The sequence below is a fragment of the Branchiostoma belcheri genome, unplaced genomic scaffold, assembly GCF_001625305.1.
Source record: "Branchiostoma belcheri isolate BF01 breed outbred unplaced genomic scaffold, Haploidv18h27 scaffold58, whole genome shotgun sequence".
Classification (NCBI taxonomy): Eukaryota; Metazoa; Chordata; class Leptocardii; order Amphioxiformes; family Branchiostomatidae; genus Branchiostoma; species Branchiostoma belcheri.
The window spans coordinates 2074204-2095393 of record NW_017804220.1 but is presented as its reverse complement, the minus strand read 5'-3'; the positions used below and the strand labels follow the sequence as shown (position 1 = coordinate 2095393).

The 21190-nt window shown below is 41.9% G+C and overlaps 2 protein-coding genes across 2 annotated transcripts; both read right to left on the bottom strand.

Annotated features, from left to right (window-relative positions):
* Positions 1-230: 230 nt before the first annotated feature.
* LOC109481810 lies at positions 231-3871 on the bottom strand. The gene is made up of 5 exons (XM_019784399.1): positions 3781-3871; positions 2979-3154; positions 2295-2483; positions 1474-1656; positions 231-272 (listed from the first exon to the last, which is right to left on the bottom strand). The coding sequence occupies exons 1-5, from the start codon at positions 3869-3871 to the stop codon at positions 231-233; spliced, it is 681 nt and encodes a 226-aa protein (XP_019639958.1).
* An 11089-nt stretch (positions 3872-14960) lies between these two features.
* LOC109481905 (protein N-methyltransferase NNT1-like) lies at positions 14961-20095 on the bottom strand. The gene is made up of 6 exons (XM_019784534.1): positions 19913-20095; positions 18758-18831; positions 17578-17624; positions 16715-16916; positions 15754-15911; positions 14961-15182 (listed from the first exon to the last, which is right to left on the bottom strand). Exons 1-6 carry the CDS (start codon positions 19939-19941, stop codon positions 14976-14978), a joined length of 717 nt encoding a protein of 238 aa, XP_019640093.1. The 5' UTR covers positions 19942-20095; the 3' UTR covers positions 14961-14975.
* Between the last annotated feature and the right edge of the window lie 1095 nt (positions 20096-21190).

Below are 21190 nucleotides of genomic sequence, written 5' to 3'. Positions count from 1 at the left end.
TTACCCGAATACCGATTCCATCGGTTTCGTCTGAACAGGGCTTAAAAAAAGGAATGTTTCCCCACCTTGTCCTGAAGAGGGGCAAGGTGGTTCGCCAATGATGCGGATGTCCTGTTGATTCACACACGCGGCCACCTCCAGGAGGCATGGGTTATTGTAGACTTGTCCGTCTGAGCCGCAGACCCGATGGAGTTTACGATCACAATCCTGGTCACACACACACTGGCCTGTCACTGGGTCGTAGTAGGCGCCATACTTGCACTCGGGAACACCTGGGGAAATTCAAATGAACCCCATCCATTAGAGTGTGATGGAAAAATACATTTAGTTTTTATAGTAAACGTAATTGAATACATTGAACACATATTTGCACCATCATTATTAAATATATATAGTAGCACGAACCGTCGTGTGCATATTGGTTGATTTATTTGCATCTAACCAGCCTCCTGTTATAAGTTTAACGTTGATGTCCGCCACTTTTTATATTGACAGTGTTGGCGACAGGTTCTATGTTTGAATTCAAAAGGTTCTTGAAGTGGTTGTGATAAGGCAATGCCTCTTCAATTGTTCACAGATCTAAGGTCTCCTTTCCTTGGAGTTAGAACAATCCCGAATATTAATACTATCCTCTCCTTCGGACGATTGCTGTTGTAGGTTGCCTGGTTAACAGAATCCGTCTTATTGTCGATGTAAAATTGTCTTCAACTTATTTGCATATCGATCAATAGTTTGTGCTTATAAACCTGCATCAATTTTCTCCCTTGGGCTCAGTCACTGACGAAAGCTAGTTGATACTAGCTGAAACGTCTGACCGTTTCCAAAATCATATCCAGTTGCTTGAGTAACTGCTTTTTTAGATTTTAATTGGCGTATCTTATAACCTGTATGTCTAACCTTTATCGACGTATCGGTGTAATTGTTCGTCCTAATCAGAATAGCTTTCGTTAAAGCTGATCTACTGCATCACATACTCTTGCGCTGCGTTACATTGTTGCAGAACTTAGGAATTTTGACAAAGAGGCTGTTGTAGTATTTATCGATTTTCGCAAGGCATTTGATAGCATCTTTTAACAGAAATAGCTTGGACAGCTTACTATATAGGTGACTGCAAAAGTGATTTAGTTTCATCGATTGGAAGCTGTCAATTAACAATGGGGAATTAAAAATGGACACCAACCATTAGCACACAGCGCGCAACAATCACTTCAATACGTGTCATCATACAATGTTTCATTTAGTTTAACAACAGATCTGCGCCGATGACATGAATTTTAATTGGTGTTTGAGTGGAAATACCTTTATTGTATTAAAATACAATAAAGGTATTTCCACTCAAACACCAATGTAACATTTCCATAGCATAGCTTGACATGACTTTTTGGATCCACAAAGTTTGTAACTAAAGACAAACTAGAGCAGCACATGCTGGCACAACTATATACAAAGACAAAGAAAGGGAAAGAAACTCACTCTTACGCCCAGGTTGTTTTGGGCACTGGCTTTCTGGGATGCACTTGTCGTTGTGCCAGACGTAGCCTTCGTTACAGGCGCAGGCTGGCGCAGTGCACATCCTGGTGCAAGGTGGCCTCGGGTCTTCACAGGTACCAACACAGTGGGCAGTACACGTGTCCCAGTGGGAGTTTTCTGGGCATCCTGTAGTGAACACAGAAGAAACGTATCAAACATATGGCTAAATCGCTGCTAGAGGTGTACTAGGACACAAATTACCCCTTTAAGAGTACAAAAGATGGCAAAAAAGACTTTTAACTTCCGAATCGAATAAAAGCTCCTCTGTGCCGGTAGAATCCATAGTTATAGAGTTCTAACACAAGGAAGAATCTATAACTTTTCGGATGATCCCGTCAACCTTCATCAGATGATCAAAAGGGCTAAACGTTAAGACCAATGCTGAGTAAATTACTTAACCTTCAGCCTTGTTCACGAAATGGACCCGTCTACTGCAGCTTCCAGGATGTGACGTCGGAAACACGTGATTGCATCAGAGGGTCAGCGACTTTGCCATCTGACACGTACAGCCATGTTATGCTGCTCGCAATCACGTGTTTCCGACGTCACGTCCCGAAAGCTGCAGTAGACGGGTACCCGGTCCATTTCGCGAACAAGGCTGACGGTACGTATCGGCCGAAAATATGGGTAAGTCCCATGTGCACGTTACTCAGTGTTGGTCTAAGCGTGTAGCCCTTTCTGTCATAATACCAACAGATGAACTGAGCACAGTGTACTTAGCTGAGAAACGGTTGAGCATTTGTATCATCCTAAGCTTGGCTTACCTCCTTGCCCACCACTTGGTTTGTAACGACACGCGTGTTCCGCGATGCATTTCTCGCCATACCACACGTAGCCTTGATTACATTTACATCCAGGGCGGCAGACCTTGGGACAAGGTGGATTCGGATCATCACAGGTAGGGCGACAATTTCCGTTACAACTGGTCCAGTGACTGGACTCCGGGCAACGGGCTGTAGAATGAAGAGAGGAAATGGTCTTAGCAAAGAATGATTATATAGCTATCACCTTTCTCCGCAATAGCTCTCAGTATTGCAGACAACAATTTGCTGTTTGATTTGACTAGGCTGCATAAAATAGTAATAAATCTTTAATTGCATGTTCATGCCCATGGGGCTAAATGCATATATCAGAGTGTATAACTCTATACTAACTATATAATACAGTTAGAACTAGCAGCAGGCTAGCCATGGTATCTTGACCGTATACAACAAGAACGGTTTATTTGTTTGTTTGTTTATTAAGATCTCCATTATTATGGTAAATTCCATACTATTCTGCCTGGAGTCAAGCAACATAAAATAACATAATTACTGTTAGCAACGGTTTCAATACTCATTCAAATGCTTTCAGAGATAGCTTTTACAATGATACCATTCAAACACGTTGGGCAAATACATGGTGCTATTCTTATTGCTATTTCTATATGTCGTAAATAGAAGACGTACCACATGTGGCATATTCAGGCTCTTCACATCCGTATGGATGATTTCCGATGTCAAAATGTAGCCCATCCGGACAGGAGCGACGCGATGTTTTTCGTTTCTGCACTCGTAAAACTTGGTGCAGTCGTGCGGGTCAGGGTAGGTGCCGTCGGGACGATCATCGCAGGTAAAGAGATACACTGTTTCAAATATTAATACATTTTACATGTATACTGAATGACCTTGTCTTTTATCATTTCTTAACGTACAACGAAATAACGATGTGAAAAAATGGTTAAACATAGAGTAGTTAGGAATTAGGTCTTATCTAGATGCATAATTTTTTCTTTCATTTGAACCTAACATAAGGCCTTCTTTTAAATCCGTTGCATATTATTCACTTTTGACGTGGTACATAATATACTTATTTATTTATTTTATTCACATTTATTTTTTTGAGGATTAGGCTAAAAAGTTTGAAACTTATGTCAGCCCTCTCCTCACATATAAAAGAAAACAGTAAAACAAAGTAATAATAGGAAAAGACAAAGGTACATAATGAGCTGGTGTACAAATCAAAACCAATCAATTATATCAAACAAAACGTCCTGTCTGCAAAATAAAGTTCAAAAGCAAATCAAATTTTTTAGTTGTTGACAAACGACAATGAGGGGTTACCCCTGAGAATAGTTGAACATAAGGTGTTGTCGGTGGCGTTGTTTATGTCAAATGGCAGGATGTTAGTTAAAGATGATAACATGTCAATACGTTCGTCAGTATACAGTGGGAAGTGTAAGAAGCAATCTTAAATATAGATCACGCTCACCTGAAGGTGGGCTTGGCAATATCGGTGGGCTTGTCGAAGTCACCAGACCCACACACAGCAGTGTGATGACTACTGACAGAAGGCACCTCATGGTTTCCTCGGGGCTTGTAGTTAGCCTGTCAAGATATATATTTATGAAAATCCAACTTCAACTACCTATTTGACGGGAGGTATATATAACATTATGTTCACAACAACTCCTGATAGTTTCGAAAATTACACAACCAAAACGTTACAGACAATGCTACATAATCAAAAAAGCTGTGTTTCATTACAATTATCATCATTAATATAGCCTTAGCTTCCACTCCTTGTATGATATACCCTGGTGGAAAATTATTCATGAAAATGCATACAGATAAAGGGAGCAAATATAGCATATTTCAGTCCATACTCTCATTAAAAAGGAGGCTGTTCCAATATTAAATTCCATGTCGTGTTCCGCAATACCAATTGTTTCCATACCGCGCCATCAACTACTTAATAGTACTTTTTAGTTACAATTGCTGCTAAAGCCAGGTCATTTGGCCCCAAAAATTGAATATATTTCATAGGAAAGGACACAGAAAAAGGAGAAACAAAAGTGAAAATACTGTCAATGTGTTATGGCTTGGTGCAGGTGTTAATTCAGTTAACCCTATTAAATCCCATCAAACAATCAGTAAGAAGACTAGAGAAAAGCTGCATGTCTATTGGCTCTTGCTCTGCATTCCGTTCTTATGAATCTCCCTCACCATACAGTAAAGTTTGACCTGAAAACAGTCAAAAAGTCTCAAATCACACAGTGTTAAAGAGGTGTATGCTAAAATGATATAATGACTTGTTGTTTGCAGATATACAAGGTATATCCATGCCGACCTATAGACCATTTGGGTGTAATAGCAAATGTCTCCATGACAAAAAATCGAAATGTACAGATTTTGTCAGAATATGGTAAAAAGACCCAAAATAAAACAGATCTAAAACTGCGGCGAGGACCAAATCAATAGCGGGTAGCTGCGGGTAGGGCGAGATCATTAAAGATCTCGACCCGGGGAGGGCAAGATGACGGGGGGAGGGGGCGAGATCACTGTGACGCCGGCATAAGGATAGAGGTCAACTCAACAAAATGCTTGTCTAACCCTGGTGCGGCCGGAAACTTTACACCAAACTGGTGACAGTTAACTCGACTCAACCATGCGGTCACACGCATGCGGTCACATAGAAAACAAACTCAAGGAAAATACTTCTTGTCTCTTACGATTGTTTTGGATAAACTCGATATTGTAACATGCGGCCTTCTCCACTCAAACTAGTTGTAATTGATCGGTAGCGTCCCCGGTTTAGCACACATATAAACAATGGCAATAAAAAAGGCGGAAAAAATGCAGCCCTAGATACATTTTTTCACAGGTTGGTTCTGACCAAATTTTCTTTCTGAGTTACCTCATCGAGGTGTGTCGACGACGCATCCCCCAAGATCATTATAATATTGTTTAGTACGACAGACGTATACCGTATGAATGACAAGTCTAGAATTGTATAAGGTGTGGCCCTAGCTGGGAGACTTGCATGTTTAAGGGGTCAGACGCACCTATGCTGGCCTGCAGAATATTCTTGAATACTTCAGGAGAAATCTACTGGTACCTGTGACTTTTGTTTCTATAATGTAGAGAAGACGTGGTCGTGAAAGACTTTGCCTTCCATCTATGAATTCAGGGTACGCGTTGGTTAGCCCTATACACAAACGTAGGACTTCCGTATGCTAGTAGCTTGGATCATACACTAAATTTTAAAAAGTGAATGTTATATACACTAACACCGTTTCGTATCTTTAACATGTCAGCATCTGACTTTAGAAATGCTACATAAATATTCTCTTTTCACATCTTACATTGTAAGCACGTACTTGAGCTCACGCCCCTTATAATTAGCCGTGTAGTTTTGACTGGTGACGACCTGAACACCGATTGTACCCTTGGTCCTTTTGTTCACCTGAATGTCAAGGATGGCGGATGCATCGATAGAGCGCTCTTTCCAGGAACCTTAATCACTTCCAGGAATCTTTATCTACCAGTCTGGTGAATTTCATGCTTTATTACTCGCAGACGATCAAACAGTATAACAGTTGAACCTGTGATCTGCTACCATATTTAAGAAATCTTTCAGGACAAAATGTAAGGACTGTTTCACGGCTAGTGGAAGATCGACGACGGACCCGTCATGGCCTATTGTGTGCGCGCGCTGACAGTGATTAGAATATTCGAGAACCAAAGGCAGATCGTACGGCACAAGTATAGCGGGTAACTCGACCAGATTTGGTTTACAAATTAGGGCTGAATTGTATGTCAAAATGGTGACTGTTAACGAAAGCTGACTGTAAAAAAATAAATCGTAGACTGTAAACGTTAACCTAGCATTTGCCTTTTGTTATCAGGGAATTGCAGGTACGTTGTGTTATAAGTTTAGCTGCCAACTGACTGGTGCATTGCAGACAGTTAAAGTTTAGTCCATAAAAAAAGTTGTTGTTTAATGTGCGTTGTGGTCGACACGACCTCTAATACAACTGTCAACAAACTTGAGGCTAAAACAAACCCTGGAATACCGACAGGTTACAATCTTTTTGCGATCACGGGGACGACGGGTACGTCTGGGACAATTCTGAATGCCTGGTTGACATTGACAAAATATAAAACTACTTGTCTGTATATTTTGTTCTGTACATCAACAGTTCGAGAAATAGCTAGTTCGAAGGTACGTAGCTATCATTTAATTACGCCCGATAATCACCCGATTAGCTGCGGTAAGGTTTTCAGAAAAAAATCATACTCTCACCCGTAGTAATTTACAGTAAAGACTTCTTGTCTCTCACGGTTGTTTAATCCTCTGGGCACCTGCCGGTTAGATAAGCTCGACGTCCTAACAGGGGTGCCTCTCCAACTGAACTGGTTGTACTTGATCGGGAGCGCGTCTGACCTTTTCACCACAGACGAGAAAAAATCGCGATCAAAAAAGGCGGAGAATGTGTGCGCACGCCCCGAAGAGATATCTACCTGGTTGGGTTTGGCAAAATTTTCTTTCAGATGTAAATTTATCTAAGTGTGCCGTTGATCCTCCCGATAAGGTCATTGCCGGTAAAGCAGATCACATTCAATGGCAATGACCCGAATATAACGTGCGGCGCTCGCTGGGAGACTTGCATCATCATGTCAGATTCGGTGAGACAAACCTGTGCGCCCTTATTAGCGTAACACTCCTACCGGGACCAGACCGGGATGGCCTGTTGCACTGGGCGGGGGGACCTATTAGAGGCCCCGAAGACACAGCCTGCCTGAACACCCCAACACCCCCAACCACGTAAGACTGGATACCAGGCTAGGATAGTGCTCGAGACCAGTCTGTTCAGATTTAAGCCACGCCGATCATCCGCGCCGACCATGTCCTAATCATTTTAGAACGGTACCGTTCTCCGAACCAGTCTAGAATGGTTGCCAACCTACTTCAAACCATCCAACCACTAGCCGAAGTCCGAACAATTTTCCAACTCTGTCCCAAATGGAAATTTGCAAAATCTCGGATCCCCTACATCCCATGCCAGAAAGTAAAAGTTGAACTTGGTTTCATTTTTTACCGTTTTGCCTTCCTCTTGGGCACAGTCTCATCTCTTTTTCGCCACTATTGTCATGCTAGGAATTTTTAACAGTCCAAGTTTATGAGGATTTAGGAACATGGTCAGCTGAGGTTGGGGGATGTTCCCTAAAATGAGTCGGGTCGTCGACTGGTGGTCAGCTGGTGTTCGGCTGATGTTCGGTTGGTATTCGGATAATGTTTCTGGAAGTTTTCGGCACGGTGGGCAGAGGGCTAGGAGGCATGTAGGGTTCGCATAACATTTGTGTCCAAATTTTTTTCTCCAAAAATCGACGAACACTGTTGACATATTCCGGAACACCGGCGAAAGACCCCCCCCCCCACCGGCGGACACTCAAGACTGTTTTAAACATATTGGAGCATTATGATGGCACAGCCTAGCCGTAGCCGACGTCGCCGACCGACATCCCACTTTAGTCACGTACGTAGGTTTTACTGGGGACTAGGTGAACACCTATTGTAACTCTGCTCCTTTTGGCCACATTAATGTCAAGGATTTCGGACGGCGCGGCTTTTCCAGGAACCCTAATTACTTCCAGGAATCTCTATTCAGCACTATAGATAAGTTCATGCTTCATTACTCGCAGATAATTAAACAGTTCAACAGCTTTACCTGTGATCTGCTACCTTAAGAAATCAACTTTCAGGACAAAAATGTCAGAACTGACTTAAAAGGACCTGTTGTCGGCATATATTATCGTTAAAACACGGGCAGAATAGAGATTGTCAACTCGACCCAGCCTGATGCTAGTGCGATTGAAAAATGAGGGTCTGTAGTGACGTACGTAGATTTTACTGGGGACTAGCTATATATGTGAACACTTAATTATAACTCTGCTACTTTTGTTCACATTAATGGCAAGGATGGCGGATGGCGCGCCTCTTCCAGGAACCTTAATTACTTCCAGGGACCTCAATTACTTCCAGGGACCATAATTACTTCCAGGGACCTTAATTACTTCCAGGGACCTTAATTACTTCCAGGAATCTCTATTCAGCACAATATAGATAAGTTCATGCTTCATTATTTATATTTACTCGCAGACAATCACACAGTTTAACAGTTTTACCTGCGATCTGCTACCTTAAGTAATCAACTTTTAGGACAAAAAGTCCAGGACTGACTCAAAGTGACCTGTTGTCGTCATATAGTTAAGAAACTATTGTTAAATTGTAAGATAAAATGGTGATTGTCGACTCGACCCAGCCTGTTGCTGATGTGATCGACAAATGAACGGCAAAAGAGTCCAGAGAGACTCGACCGAGTCTGGCGCGGTTAAAAATCAACAGTGGATTTTACGGAAAGACAATACCTACTGACTTGACCCAGCTTGACAGTGTAGGCAAATTGATCTGTATCTGTATCTGTATAGCCGGTATAACCGCCTTTCGGCGTAACACACCAGCTTCGCAGGCACGCGGCGCGGCGGCAGCTGGCTATATTACACCGATCGACTTGTTCCACCTAACCCTTGAACTTCTAGCTCTAGACATTGTTTAAAGCTATCTATTGACAGTGCCCCTACTGTACTTGGTGACAGTGAGTTCCACTCTGCGATAGTTCTAGGAAAGAATGAATTCTTGAACACCTCAATCCTTGGTTGATAACTCTGGTACTTGAATGCGTGGCTATTTGGTACTGATGGCCACTGACTAGACCCAGCCTGCTGCTAGGTTATTAAATTGCACGTGCCTTGAAAACATCGGCGTGATGTTCGGTTGGTACGACGGACCCATCATGGCCTATTGCTGGTACGTGCCCTGCCCTCGGTTAATATTCAAAAACCAAAGGCAAACTGTACGGCGTAAGGATAGTAGGTAAGTCAACTTACCTTAATTTACAGCAAAGACGTCTTTTCTCTCACGGTTGTTTTGAATCTTCTGGGTACCTGACGATAAGATGAACTCGACGTTCTAACAGGCGACCGTCTTCACCAAAACTGGTTGTACTTGGTCGGGAGCGTCACCTTTTCACCACAGACGAGAAAAATTACAAAAGGCGGAGAATGTGTTCCCCGAAAAAATATCTCTCTGGTTGGGTTTGGCAAAATTTTCTTTCTGACGTAAATTTATCTAGGTGTGCCGTCGATCCTTCCGATAAGGTCATTGCTGGTAAGACAGATACATTCAATGGCAATGACCCGAATATAACGTGCGGCGCTAGCTGGGAGACTTGCATCATCATGTCAGATGCGGTCAGACACGCCTGTGCGGACCTGCAGAATGTTCTGGAATCGACATGTACAAAGCCTACGGGTACCTTTAACTATTGTTTCAATACAGTAAAAAGGATCGTGATGGTAAGAGACTTTGCCGACCATCTATAAATTCAGCAAATACATTTTTAGACATGCGTATGCACAAAAGTATTACTTTCTAATAGATTTGGTCTTAAATTGAAAAAAATCCTCATATACTTATATACACGTACAAATTATAAATCGTTTTGAATTCTAAGCTCTTTTTTTTCATGTCATTATTTGACAAAAATGCAACCTGAAGATTGTCCCCTCAGATCGTACATCACATTAACGTACTTGAGCTCACCTCTCTTCTAAGTTGTGCCCGGGCGCCCATGTGACACATTCACGGTTCTCTCTCGAATTCGTTCCCGAACACCAGCCGAACCCAAGCCGAACAGGTCTGTTGGTGCTTGGGACCGGTCTGACCAGATTTAGGCCACGCTTATCTTTCGCACTGACCATGTCCTAATCATTTTAAAACCGTTTTCCGAACCAGCCTAGAATGGTTGCCAACCTTACTAAAACCATCCAACGACTAGCCGAAGTCTGACGACAACATCCTAACCATTTCCAACTCTGTCCCGGATGGAAATTTGCAAAATCTGGGGTCCCCTACTTACGTTTAAATTTTAACCGTTTTACCTTTGGCTTCTTTTTACCTTTGGCATAGTGCCACATATCTTTTCGACACTTTATTCATGCTAGGAAGATTTATCAGTCTATATTTATAAGTATTTTCCAGAACCTGGTCTACTGAGGTTGGGAGATGTTCCCTAAATAGTCGTGGGGTAGGCTGGGGGTCAGCTGGTGTTCAACTGATGTTCGGTTGGTGGTCGGTTAATCTCTGTGATCACCACAAGCTTTCGACAGAGGGCTAGGAGTGATTCCTCTATAGGTTTCCATACATCTGTCGTAACCCCCCACCCCCAAAAAAGGCGACGAACACGGCTGACGCACTCCCAAACACCGGCGGAACACCAGCCAACCAGACCCCCACCCCCCGATACTTACGACTCTTCTTAACATTCTCCAACATTCGGCTGGCCCAGCTAAGCCGTACCTGAATTCGCCGAACCGTAGCCGAAGGCGAATTCCCCGAAAGCCACCCGGCTTTAGTCACGTACACAGGTAAACACCTATTGTAACTCTGCTACTTTTGTTCACATTAATGTCAAGGATGGCGCGGCTCTTCCAGGAACCTTAATTACTTCTAGAAACCTCTATTCAGCACTATAGATGAATTAATAAGTTCATGCTTCATCACTCGCAATCAAACAGTTCAATAGTTTTACCTGCTACGTTAAGAAATCAGCTTTTAGGAGAAAACGGTCAGGACTCAAAGTGACCTGTTGTCGACATGGTTAAGACGTCATAAGTACATTTTAGAGAAAATAATGACTATCGACTCGACCCAGCGGTTAAAAATCAACGATGGATTCTTCGGAAAGACCATAACGACTGACATGACCCAGCTTGTTGACGGTGTGGTGAGCAAATCATAGCCTCCTTCGCAGTCTTTTTCTCTGAGCGACGCGAGTAATATGCGGCTGCGAGGGACGATTTGCTGCCGAGGGGGTATTTGCCACGGAGAGAAGGTTTTGCGCTCGGTCGTTCAGAGAAAAAATAACGCCGACGCCCAACAAGACTGCGAAGGAGGCTAAGCAAATCAATGGTTGTATGTGTGGCATAAGGGTGGCCACTGACTAGACCCAGCCTGTTGCTAAGCTATGGTACGTGCCTTGAAAATATCGGCGGGATGTGCGGCTAGTGGAAGACGACGACGGACCCGTCACGGCCTATTGCCGGTACCTGCGCTGCATGCAGTTAACCACCCGATAATAAAGTGAGCTACGGCACTGCAAAGTTTTAACAAACAATACTAATAGTCTCACCTTGATATACAATAAAGGCTTCTTGTCTCTTACGGTTGTTTTGAGTCCTCTGGGCACCTGGACTGTCGGATAAACTCGACGTCCTAACAGGGGTGCCTCTCCAACTGAACTGGTTGTACTTGGTCGGGAGCGTCACCTTTTCACCACAGACGAGAAAAAATGCGATCAAAACAGGCGGAGAATATGCCCTGAAGACAAATCTATCTGGTTGGGTTTGGCAAAATTCTCTTTCTGATGTAAATTTTTCTAGGTGTGCCGTCGCTGCGTCCGACAAGGTCACTGCCAGACATATTCAATTGCAATGGTCCGTATATTACGTACGTCGCTAGCTGGCATGGGAGACTTGCATCATCATGTCATACAGACACACCTGTGCGGGTGTTCAGGAATGTTCTGGAATCATCCTGGACAAAACCTACCGGTACCTATGACTGTTATATCGATACTATGGAGGAAACGTTGGTGGGAATCGACTTTGCTGACCAGGAAATGTATAACTTAATATGTATTTGTTAGACCTGCACAAAATTGTGAATTATTTATGTATTTGATCGTACACTCTGAAAAATATTAAAATATTGTAACATATAATTGCAAGTAATAGAATCGTACCGTATTTTTAGCTCTTTCTTTAACTTGTCATCACGACTTGAAAAAATACTTAGTCTATCTGAAAATTGTCCCCACGGCTTACGTCGCATACACGTATCTATATGCGCCCACGCCTCTTACATTTAGTCAAGTAGTTGGTACCTCTGCACACACTTATAATTTTATCTGCACACACCTAGATTTGTACCTTTCCTTTGCTTCTTTTGTTATCCTTAATGTCACAGACAGGATAGAACGGCCCATCCTTCTAGGAACCTCCATTCAGCTCTTAATTCAGCTCTATTCAGAGGTTTTCAAGCAAAAGGCCCAAGCAATCTCTCAATGCGGGGTGCTGTCGCTCCTACGAAGGAACCCCTCCCAAAGCAATAATTAGCAACAAACATTACACTAGTTATAATTCTCTTTGTGTGAAAGTGGTCGACACAAACTTATGCCAGGAGGTTTACAGCTAGTAGGTTTTTAGTTTTTACAAAGCGACAAATTACATGTTTACATCTTGATACTTGGAACATCAAAGTTACCTTTATGGTATTCTAGCCTTCGGACCACGTTAGCATACTGTATAAAGATCTATCTAGCCTGCTTTGCAGGCTTCCGGGCGGGTGGGAGTTTTGATACTGCACGGCGGGTACAAACCTTCTCTGGGCAGCTTTATCTTTGATATTACTCAAACGCACAAAGACGTGCTGATGCATTTCTATGATTTATTTTTTTTTTTGTACATGTAAATAAATATTCCTCGAGACCAATTCAGAATTGATAGATGTAGATTTTGTCAAATAAAGGACTCGCTCTGAAAATTACAACTCGGGGCCTTGGTACAATATACAATGATATACAAGGCTTCCTAAGGTACTGCAACACAACATCCTTTTTTTTTTCATTTTGCTTTAAATCCAATGGAGAACATTTCAAAAGCGGTCTTAATCTAGTATCTGATGATCCGATCTTACATTGAAAGGGATTTTGGGTTTACAACGATCTCATAATGACGTATTGGAAGACTGTGTGTGTATCTTTGATAAATGGTGAATAAATCGTTGAGAAAGAATATGGCTCATTGACTCTATTTACATCAAGGTATGCCTTGCACTTGAAATTAATATGCAAGCGTGCAGTGACCCGTGCGTGCTGACAGGAAGAACCAGAATACCTGTTTGAGGGGTTCAGTTGTTGTTGTACATTGAGAGCGAATGTCTGTGAAGTGCAAATACCCAACATTATCATATAGCCAGGTGACGTTGACCAATGTGAAGGCTCCATTCCACATTCCTTATGACGCCGTAATGTCACAAATAGAGTCAAAACCGGGTATTTATTCATCCCAATCCATACATTAAACAACCCAAATAATCACCCGCATATGACCTCAGGTGACCCAATAGAACAGGGCTCTAGTTCTAAAAACCCTTGTCCTGCTGTGCGCAACATATGTCGCGCGGCACATAAATATAGAATACAACACGGGGTATTCCGTATCGCCCGAGGTACCAGCCCGACCGCGCGTCGGATCGCCCGAAGGCCGGAGGGAGATCCGATCCGCGGGAGGGCTGGGACCGAGGGCGATGCGGAATACACCGTGTTGTATTTTATTTATGTCATACCCACCCACGAAAACACGCCTTTCATTGCGAAATGAGCGAAATTTGGTGTCCCTAAACCCAAAAAATGCGACAACATTAATTCCAACGTCCGAATTTTGTATTCGAATTTCGAAATCGGTGCACGCGGTTAGGGCGAAACGCGTTCGAATCGTTCTATGGAACATTTGGAAGGCCCGGGCCGTACGCGTAAAGAACCCCCGGGCCGTACCGCTAGTTATCACACGGGCCGGAACACCCGTATCGAACGTAATCGCGGCCCAGGTAGGACATAAAGTAAAGTATACAACACCCTGTATAGGTACGATTTGGGGGTGTTTCTCGTGCAACGCATCACACCTCAGCGAAACGCAACGAATGCGGAAGTAACTATGCCACTGCAGGGCAAAAAAATTTGGGGGTCTATGATCTAATTAAGACATGAAATTATTGAAAAATATTGTGCCAGGAATGCCAGCAGGACAAGGGTTAAGTTGTGTTCCAATGACCTCGGGCGACTCCCATAAGAACACCTGTTCCCTGCCTGTGACCCAGTTAACGTGAACTCTACCCAGTGACCTCAGGTGACTCCAGATGGAACTATGTTCTATGTTCTATTCAGCATGTGCATTGTGTCACTTACTGCATCAGTTTGGATAGGCTATCGTGTAAGCTATATGATAATAGCGTTAATGTCCCGCCCTCGTTCGTTGCGCTCACTTGGTGGCTTTATTCTGTGGTTATAGTAGCTGACAAGGCTTTATTACACCATATTCACCTCGGGGCGGGTCATTAACCCTTAAATAGTACCCACGGTCAAACACTCTACTTGGCTTTCATTTGCAAAATGATAACATTGGTGCTTGGCCAACAACCCCTTCAAATAGATTTCTTTGCGCTCAATACCCATTGTTTGCTAAGTTAAACCCAGTAAATATTTTGTAGCCATTTAGATGTTCTTGTCAACAACAGAAATAACAGCAAAAGGCACTATAACTGACATGTCAAAGTCTTTAATGAATCAAAAAATACAAACGGACCAATGCCTAAACCTGTACAAAGTTTCAGCTCTCGAGCAACTTCCAAACAATACAAAGTCTGAAAGCCATTCATGTACCTTTGGTATCATCTTGAGTTTAGTTTCATTAAATGCCCAATGCTTAAAATGTAATTAAATTAACGTAGTTGTAAGGGAAACACAATCTTTTCTTCTTTTTTTTGTAATTTTTAAATGCACAAAATTATTCATGGCTGTGTCTAAACTCGTATAGATGAAACATGTCTACGTCTTCTATGTATACTGGGTGCTTCAGCACGGCTTGGTACACTGTGTTCTGTTCTAAAGACAGCTCCGTGCTGTCCAAACGGTACTTCTGTGCTGTCCGAGGAAGCAGCACGTCCGCCTTTGGGTTCCTCCTGCTGTACAGCATCAAGAACCTGGATGTCCGCTACAGAAAAAACAAAAACACGAGTAATTAGTTCAAGTAGTGGTTAAGAAGAAACATTGTTTTGAGGCTAAGTGTGGAACAAAATAAAGATTAAATGCTACAAAAACTCGTACCAAATGACAAAAAGAGAAAAAATACTATACTGATTTATGGAGCAAATTGAAAACTGGAGAAATAAAGGAGGAAATTGTAAGTGAATACAGTTTAATAGATCAAATCAAATCAAACCGTAGCAATGTTAGGTAATAATTGAAGAGAGCTTGTATTTTAGGCCGATTGTATTCATACCAAAGACTTAAAAACCGGTACATGTTGCTTTTCTACTTAGCAATTTGTACAAAAGGGAAAGAGCAAGAGAGCTGAAGACACAACACTACAGCAGAGGGTTATCCCGCCGTTATAATACCTGTGCTAGCGCAGTGCTAGTTATCTATGTGGCCCAAGGGCTAAGGAAACAGAGATAGGCGCCGTATTAAACACCACATATATAGGGACCTTATCAATTTTGATTTAATAACTTTACAAAATTTTTCTGGAGAGTAAGTTCAACAAACTTTAATTAAGGTCTTACTTTATTTGATAAGAGAGCCTTCACTGTGCGAATCAACGGTTCGATCAACTCTGGCCAATAGACGACGTCAGAACCGATGATGACGTCAAACGTCCCATGATGCTCTTGGAGAACTGATGGGTCATCGTCCCAGTCCATAATGGCGGCCTTCGGGCGATCTGTCAAGGTCAATCCCACAAGAAAGTGATACAGTTTTTAACTACTAAATATGTCTTAAACGACGGATCAACAAAATAGACGTTGACAAGGGTTCTGCGAATGTATATGACAGATAACAAAAGAAGCTAAAGGTACCATCGCCAGTATTGTCATCGTAAAATCATACCAAACACGAGAACTTTAAAATAAATAACATAGGAGTCAATATGACACACAGATTTTTCGGTTGTGGTGCAACCTGTGTATTCTTAACATATCAAAGCAACAAGAAACAGTCACAATATGTTCCATCTATATATGAGATTTATAGTTAGGCCTTCTAAACTAAGGGAAAGCCACCATAAGTTATCGATCCGTTATGATTCTCTGTACAAAGCTTAGCCTCCACTAGGCTCATTGGCCAAAGAGCTAAATATTATGCAACTGTCCAGGAGCTGGCTAGACGGGTCGGTTTTCAACCTACCCTGGACTGTAGTAGCCTCCTGTGAAGGCTTCTGGGCATGTGGAGGTTTTGATATTGCGTTTTGTAGAATATTTAACGCGTTCTTTTGCCGATCATCCTACAACCAGCCGACTAGAGCCGGAGCTGGTACAAACCTTCTCTGGGCAGCTGGTTGTAAGATGGTCGTCAAAAGAACACGTTAAAAGTTCTACAAAACGCAGTATGAAAACTCTCACCCGCCCGGAGGCTTGCACAGGAGGCTCGGATGATCTTTACCCTCCAAACTAACCCTAGGTTGCGCTTGGAGCCTACCCTAGGCAAGCAACATGGGGAGTCTGGTAGACACTATACATTACTCACTGTTATCATTTGCGAAGGTTTCCGCGATGTTCATGTCCATCAGATCCACGGCTTCCTCCACGTAGTCTGTCATGACGACCCCGCTCGGATCCTGGGACAGGGCGGCGGCCACCAGGCCCGGGAGGCCCGCCCCGGCACCCACCTCCAACACCCGCCCGGTACGGACCAGCTCACGGTGCGACACCAGGTGCTGAGACAGAATCTGCAGAACGTACAGGACCTCTCAGTTCATCACTTGGTACTTGGTCAATTCCTTTTTTTTAAGTGCTGCTCAATGCCGTTTATGACCACATCTAATGCTGAGGTCACATTTCCAAGCCGGGGTCCAGCCGGGCTGTTCCGATTAACGGAAAATCAACAAATTTTATCAAGAATATATACGCAAATAAAGTTCAATTATTAATGTTTTTCAACCTTTTTGTGATTTTTATACAATATTTTTCGTTCTATACGACTCACCGACCGGGCCCTGGTTTGGAAATGTGACCTCGGCATAAGCATTGAGCTAGGTGATCTGACTGACGTTTGACTTTTCCAAGAGATGATGGTGAACGTTTACATACACAGTGCCTTTTTCTGCCGCGCGAAAATTATTAGCGCTATTCTGCGCTATCCAGATAGACCATACAGTCTACGTAGTCTTCCAGGGCTCTCCTTATTCAATGAAGCAAGGTTTAGGGATTTTTTAAATAACTGTTAGTATTTTCATGAAAAGCCGCTGATTTTTCATCAATCGATTAGAGAACACCTATCCTCAAATAATTTCTGGGGAGACCCCTGTCTTCCCAAGTGTGCAACATTTCCCCATTATGAACCCCATTGTAAGTTTGACATTATATGGATGCCCGAGTCATGACACCTACCATAGCAGCCGGCCACACCACGAATCCGGTTTGTTGTACATTCAAATCTACGATTTTTGTCAAGAAATATAAACCAATACAAGTCAAGAAAAGGCAGATGTTATAGGTTGTCACAGACAAACATGATCCATGCAATAGCAGCCCATTCCCTTCACCAGTCCATGCAATATTTTATTACATTTTTTTTTCTGATTGATGATCCTTTTATTTAGTTTTATAGTAGTTAGATTAATCGTAAATGCTAAACTTTTAAGGCTTGGCTTTGTAATCATTCTATTCTAGCTCAGATTTGCCCCACTGAACGTTTTTCTGTTGACAGTTTTGGCAAGGGAAAAGTTGGTAGTGCAAATCGGAGCTATCTAGAATACGAGTGCACGTGATTAGGCCATGTTGATTTGATTATATGGATGACATCCGCGCGCGCATGAATTTTCGGCCGTTTCCAAAAAAAAAAAGTTTTCAACCTACTGTAAATCGTACAAATCAGTTGCAAAATGAGCAAAAATATACCATAAGTTACAAAAAAAATGATAAAAACTATACCGATGTCGTAGAATGCCAAAATCAAACGAAAAAAGACGAAATTGTAAAGAAATGAACTTGAAGACTAGATTATTCGCCAAACCATATTCTGTGCCATTTGCTCAACCCTCATGACCACATAGATTTCATAATGAAAATAACTTTTTTTTTGCAAAACTTTTTTTTTTATTCGCACGCGTGCATCAGTTTTGGGGCTCCCGGAGGATGTCATCCATATAATCAAATCAACATGGCCTTACCAGCATTTTCGCAGGACGTATTGTACCTGAGTGAAACTCGGATTTCTCAATGCTTGGTCATAGTGGCATCAGAATTTCGCCTGTTGTCTTTTAATTTAAAAAAAAAAACAAACTACAGACTGGATGTTACAAATACACAAATACGAGAAGTAAGACCAGTTGTGCTATGCACAATTAGTACATTACGGGTTTCGCCAAGCGCAGTACGTTCTGCTGAAGTGCTCTGGATACCGAGCAATACATGACTTGCATAACTTGCAAAACATTTCTTGCTTGGTTATATTAAGATGGTTTTTAAATGTAATAAAATAAGATAGAAGTACAACAAGTCGTGCAACTAACAGTAGGTATATATTGAATGCAACGTTGGCAACACTTAGTGATTATCTAATACGTACCATCCTTCAGTCCGTCTATGACTCGTCCCAGTACTTTCACCTTGTCTCCAAAGCACACTGTTGTATGGCGATAACTGTGGGGAAAGTCATAAGAATCTTTATTGACAATACATACAAATATACAGGGAAGGCAATGGAGTTTCTTTGTACATAAGCACTAAAGACTCTCGTCTAATATATATAAGTGCTTAGAATACGTTTCTATGTCTATCGGGCAACTTACTATCAGGCTTCTAACTGGGGTACTGCTTGTTGCTGCTATATACTAGTATAGCGATATAGGTGGCCCTTTTGTGGCGGGAACTCAATCCCAAACATGGCTAAGCGGGTACTAAAAAGACTTAACTGGTTGTGTAAAAAATAAAATCCCAAATATGATACTCCACCCTCATGAATTTTTGTTTGAAAAGCAAAAGTGTATTTCGTTAGGATACAGATATATTGATAAATCAACATGACAATTACATTATACAGTTCTAAAAATTCTTTGATGTATCCGTGAATAGTTTCATCAGGCTGGTAAGACACTGAGTAAAGAGACTCTTTTTACACATACATGGATGTCTTTGATGTATTATATACCTATTCAGTACTTACACAGTCATTTTGTAAAGGAAACTTCATCCCGATTTGCGTAGTTTATATATATAGTCTTTCGATCAACAGTAGAGTGCACAGCAATGAGGGTTATCTACCACGATATCTACATCACGGTGTTCGTAAATGTTATTAAATTAACATTTTACATTTATATAAAGATGAACGCCAAGAACTACTCGATATTTTACATTTAGACAAGATATGCAAGAAAATGTCAAAGCAGGACATATTTAAACACTTGATGTCATGCAAAGAACGAATATTAGCAGACAAACTATGTAATTATGTTTCCAAATGTTTCAAAAAGAGAGAAGAAAGGGCAACTAACAGATGATAGGTAGTATATAGTATTGTCATGATTGTTATAATGTATAAACTCCTAGAAATTAGCATTAGAATATAGCGTCCCAGTATGCAATACTCAAGTTTTGCATACTGCATATCCTCTTGTGCATTTAGCCCATCTGGGCAAGAACATGCAATAAAGATTCATATCATATCATATCATATCATATCATATCATATCATATCATTAGAAACACATGCATGACTCACTTCGTGTCCACCATGACACCTGGAAACATGGCTGGTCTGGTGGAATTGTCTGTTTGTCCGTGATGACTTCTGTCTCCATTTCTCTCGCCGTTCAGAGGTGTAGCTCCTATGACTTTGCTGTATTCTTTCCTTCTTTCCGGTGCATCTTCTGTTGTACATACTATCGTTGGGCGTGCTGGATCAAAATTCTAAGGAAGGGGGAAATCTAAATCTATGAAAAGCGATGTCAATCACTCGCCAAAGCCCCTTTCATACATTCACTTAACTTCACTTTTCACGAACTCCCCACGAATTTGTTCCCGAACACCAGCCGAAGAGTCAGCTGGTGTTCGGAATCGGGAGCACTCTGACTACTAGTACTAGTAGTAGTAGTAGATTTAGGCCACGCCTACCTTTTGCATTTGACTCAAAACGAATTTGGGTTAAATTGGAGTCAAATTTGATCCCTGAACACGATCCGAACACCACTGACTTACTCAGGAAATTTTGCTGACTTGCGGTCGAAAACCAGCCAACTGTGATCGAACCTCCCGCAGCCCCACGAATGTTTTAAACATTTAGAAACATTCGGCTGGCGCAGCCGAACTGGGACCAAATTTACCGAACCAATTGGCCAGCCGAATGCCTGCCGATCCACTCCTAACCATGGTTTTCGGGCGTTCGGCTAGCGTTCAGGAGGCCAAATACGTGAATGTGTGACAGGGGCTCAACATCGACTAACGTTTCAGCAATGTTACGCACATGTGACGTAATTCATCGATCGGAACAAATGAGCCATAAACGCAGCAATATAATATCCTTGAATTGAATTGACCCTTTTTAACACATACTTAGCTAGGATCCTTGATATATCTAAAATACGTCAATGAAGGTTAGACATCTAGGTAAGGCCATATTGATATAATTATATGGATGACATCTGGGAACCCAAAAACTGGTGCGAGTGTGCGAATAAGAAAAAGAAACAAGTTAGGCAAAAAAGTTCCATTCATCCTAAAGATCTGAATGCTACATTTATGGGGAATAATCGGCCTTACCTATTGTTAGTGGGATTTCAAATGGTCTTATCAGACTTCCCTTGGTGTGCATTGTTTCTATGGAGATGCAAAAGGCTGCAAACAAAGGACTGACTTTCCTATTGTATTCTGATACAATGTAAACAAATGAGATTCCTTTTATCTCCTTGCATAATTAACTAGCCGGGAAGTGAACAAAGAAGAACCTCCTTTTCATCCCCTCAACCCAGAAACAATAGAAAAGTGTTCCTAAATGCTTCAA

Excerpts from the sequence above, each read along its gene's own strand:
- LOC109481810 (XM_019784399.1), bottom strand. The coding sequence starts at position 3,871 with ATGAGGTGCCTTCTGTCAGTAGTCATCACACTGCTGTGTGTGGGTCTG. Across the intron at positions 3,155-3,780 it reads ATTGCCAAGCCCACCTTCAG|TGTATCTCTTTACCTGCGAT; the intron begins GTGAGCGTGATC and ends TATTTGAAACAG. Across the intron at positions 2,484-2,978 it reads GCCTGAATATGCCACATGTG|CCCGTTGCCCGGAGTCCAGT; the intron begins GTACGTCTTCTA and ends TTCATTCTACAG.
- LOC109481905 (XM_019784534.1), bottom strand. The coding sequence starts at position 19,941 with ATGTTTCCAGGTGTCATGGTGGACACGAA. Across the intron at positions 17,625-18,757 it reads CATAGACGGACTGAAGGATG|ATTTGAATGTACAACAAACC; the intron begins GTACGTATTAGA and ends CAAAAATCGTAG. Across the intron at positions 16,917-17,577 it reads TGGTGTGGCCGGCTGCTATG|ATTCTGTCTCAGCACCTGGT; the intron begins GTAGGTGTCATG and ends TACGTTCTGCAG.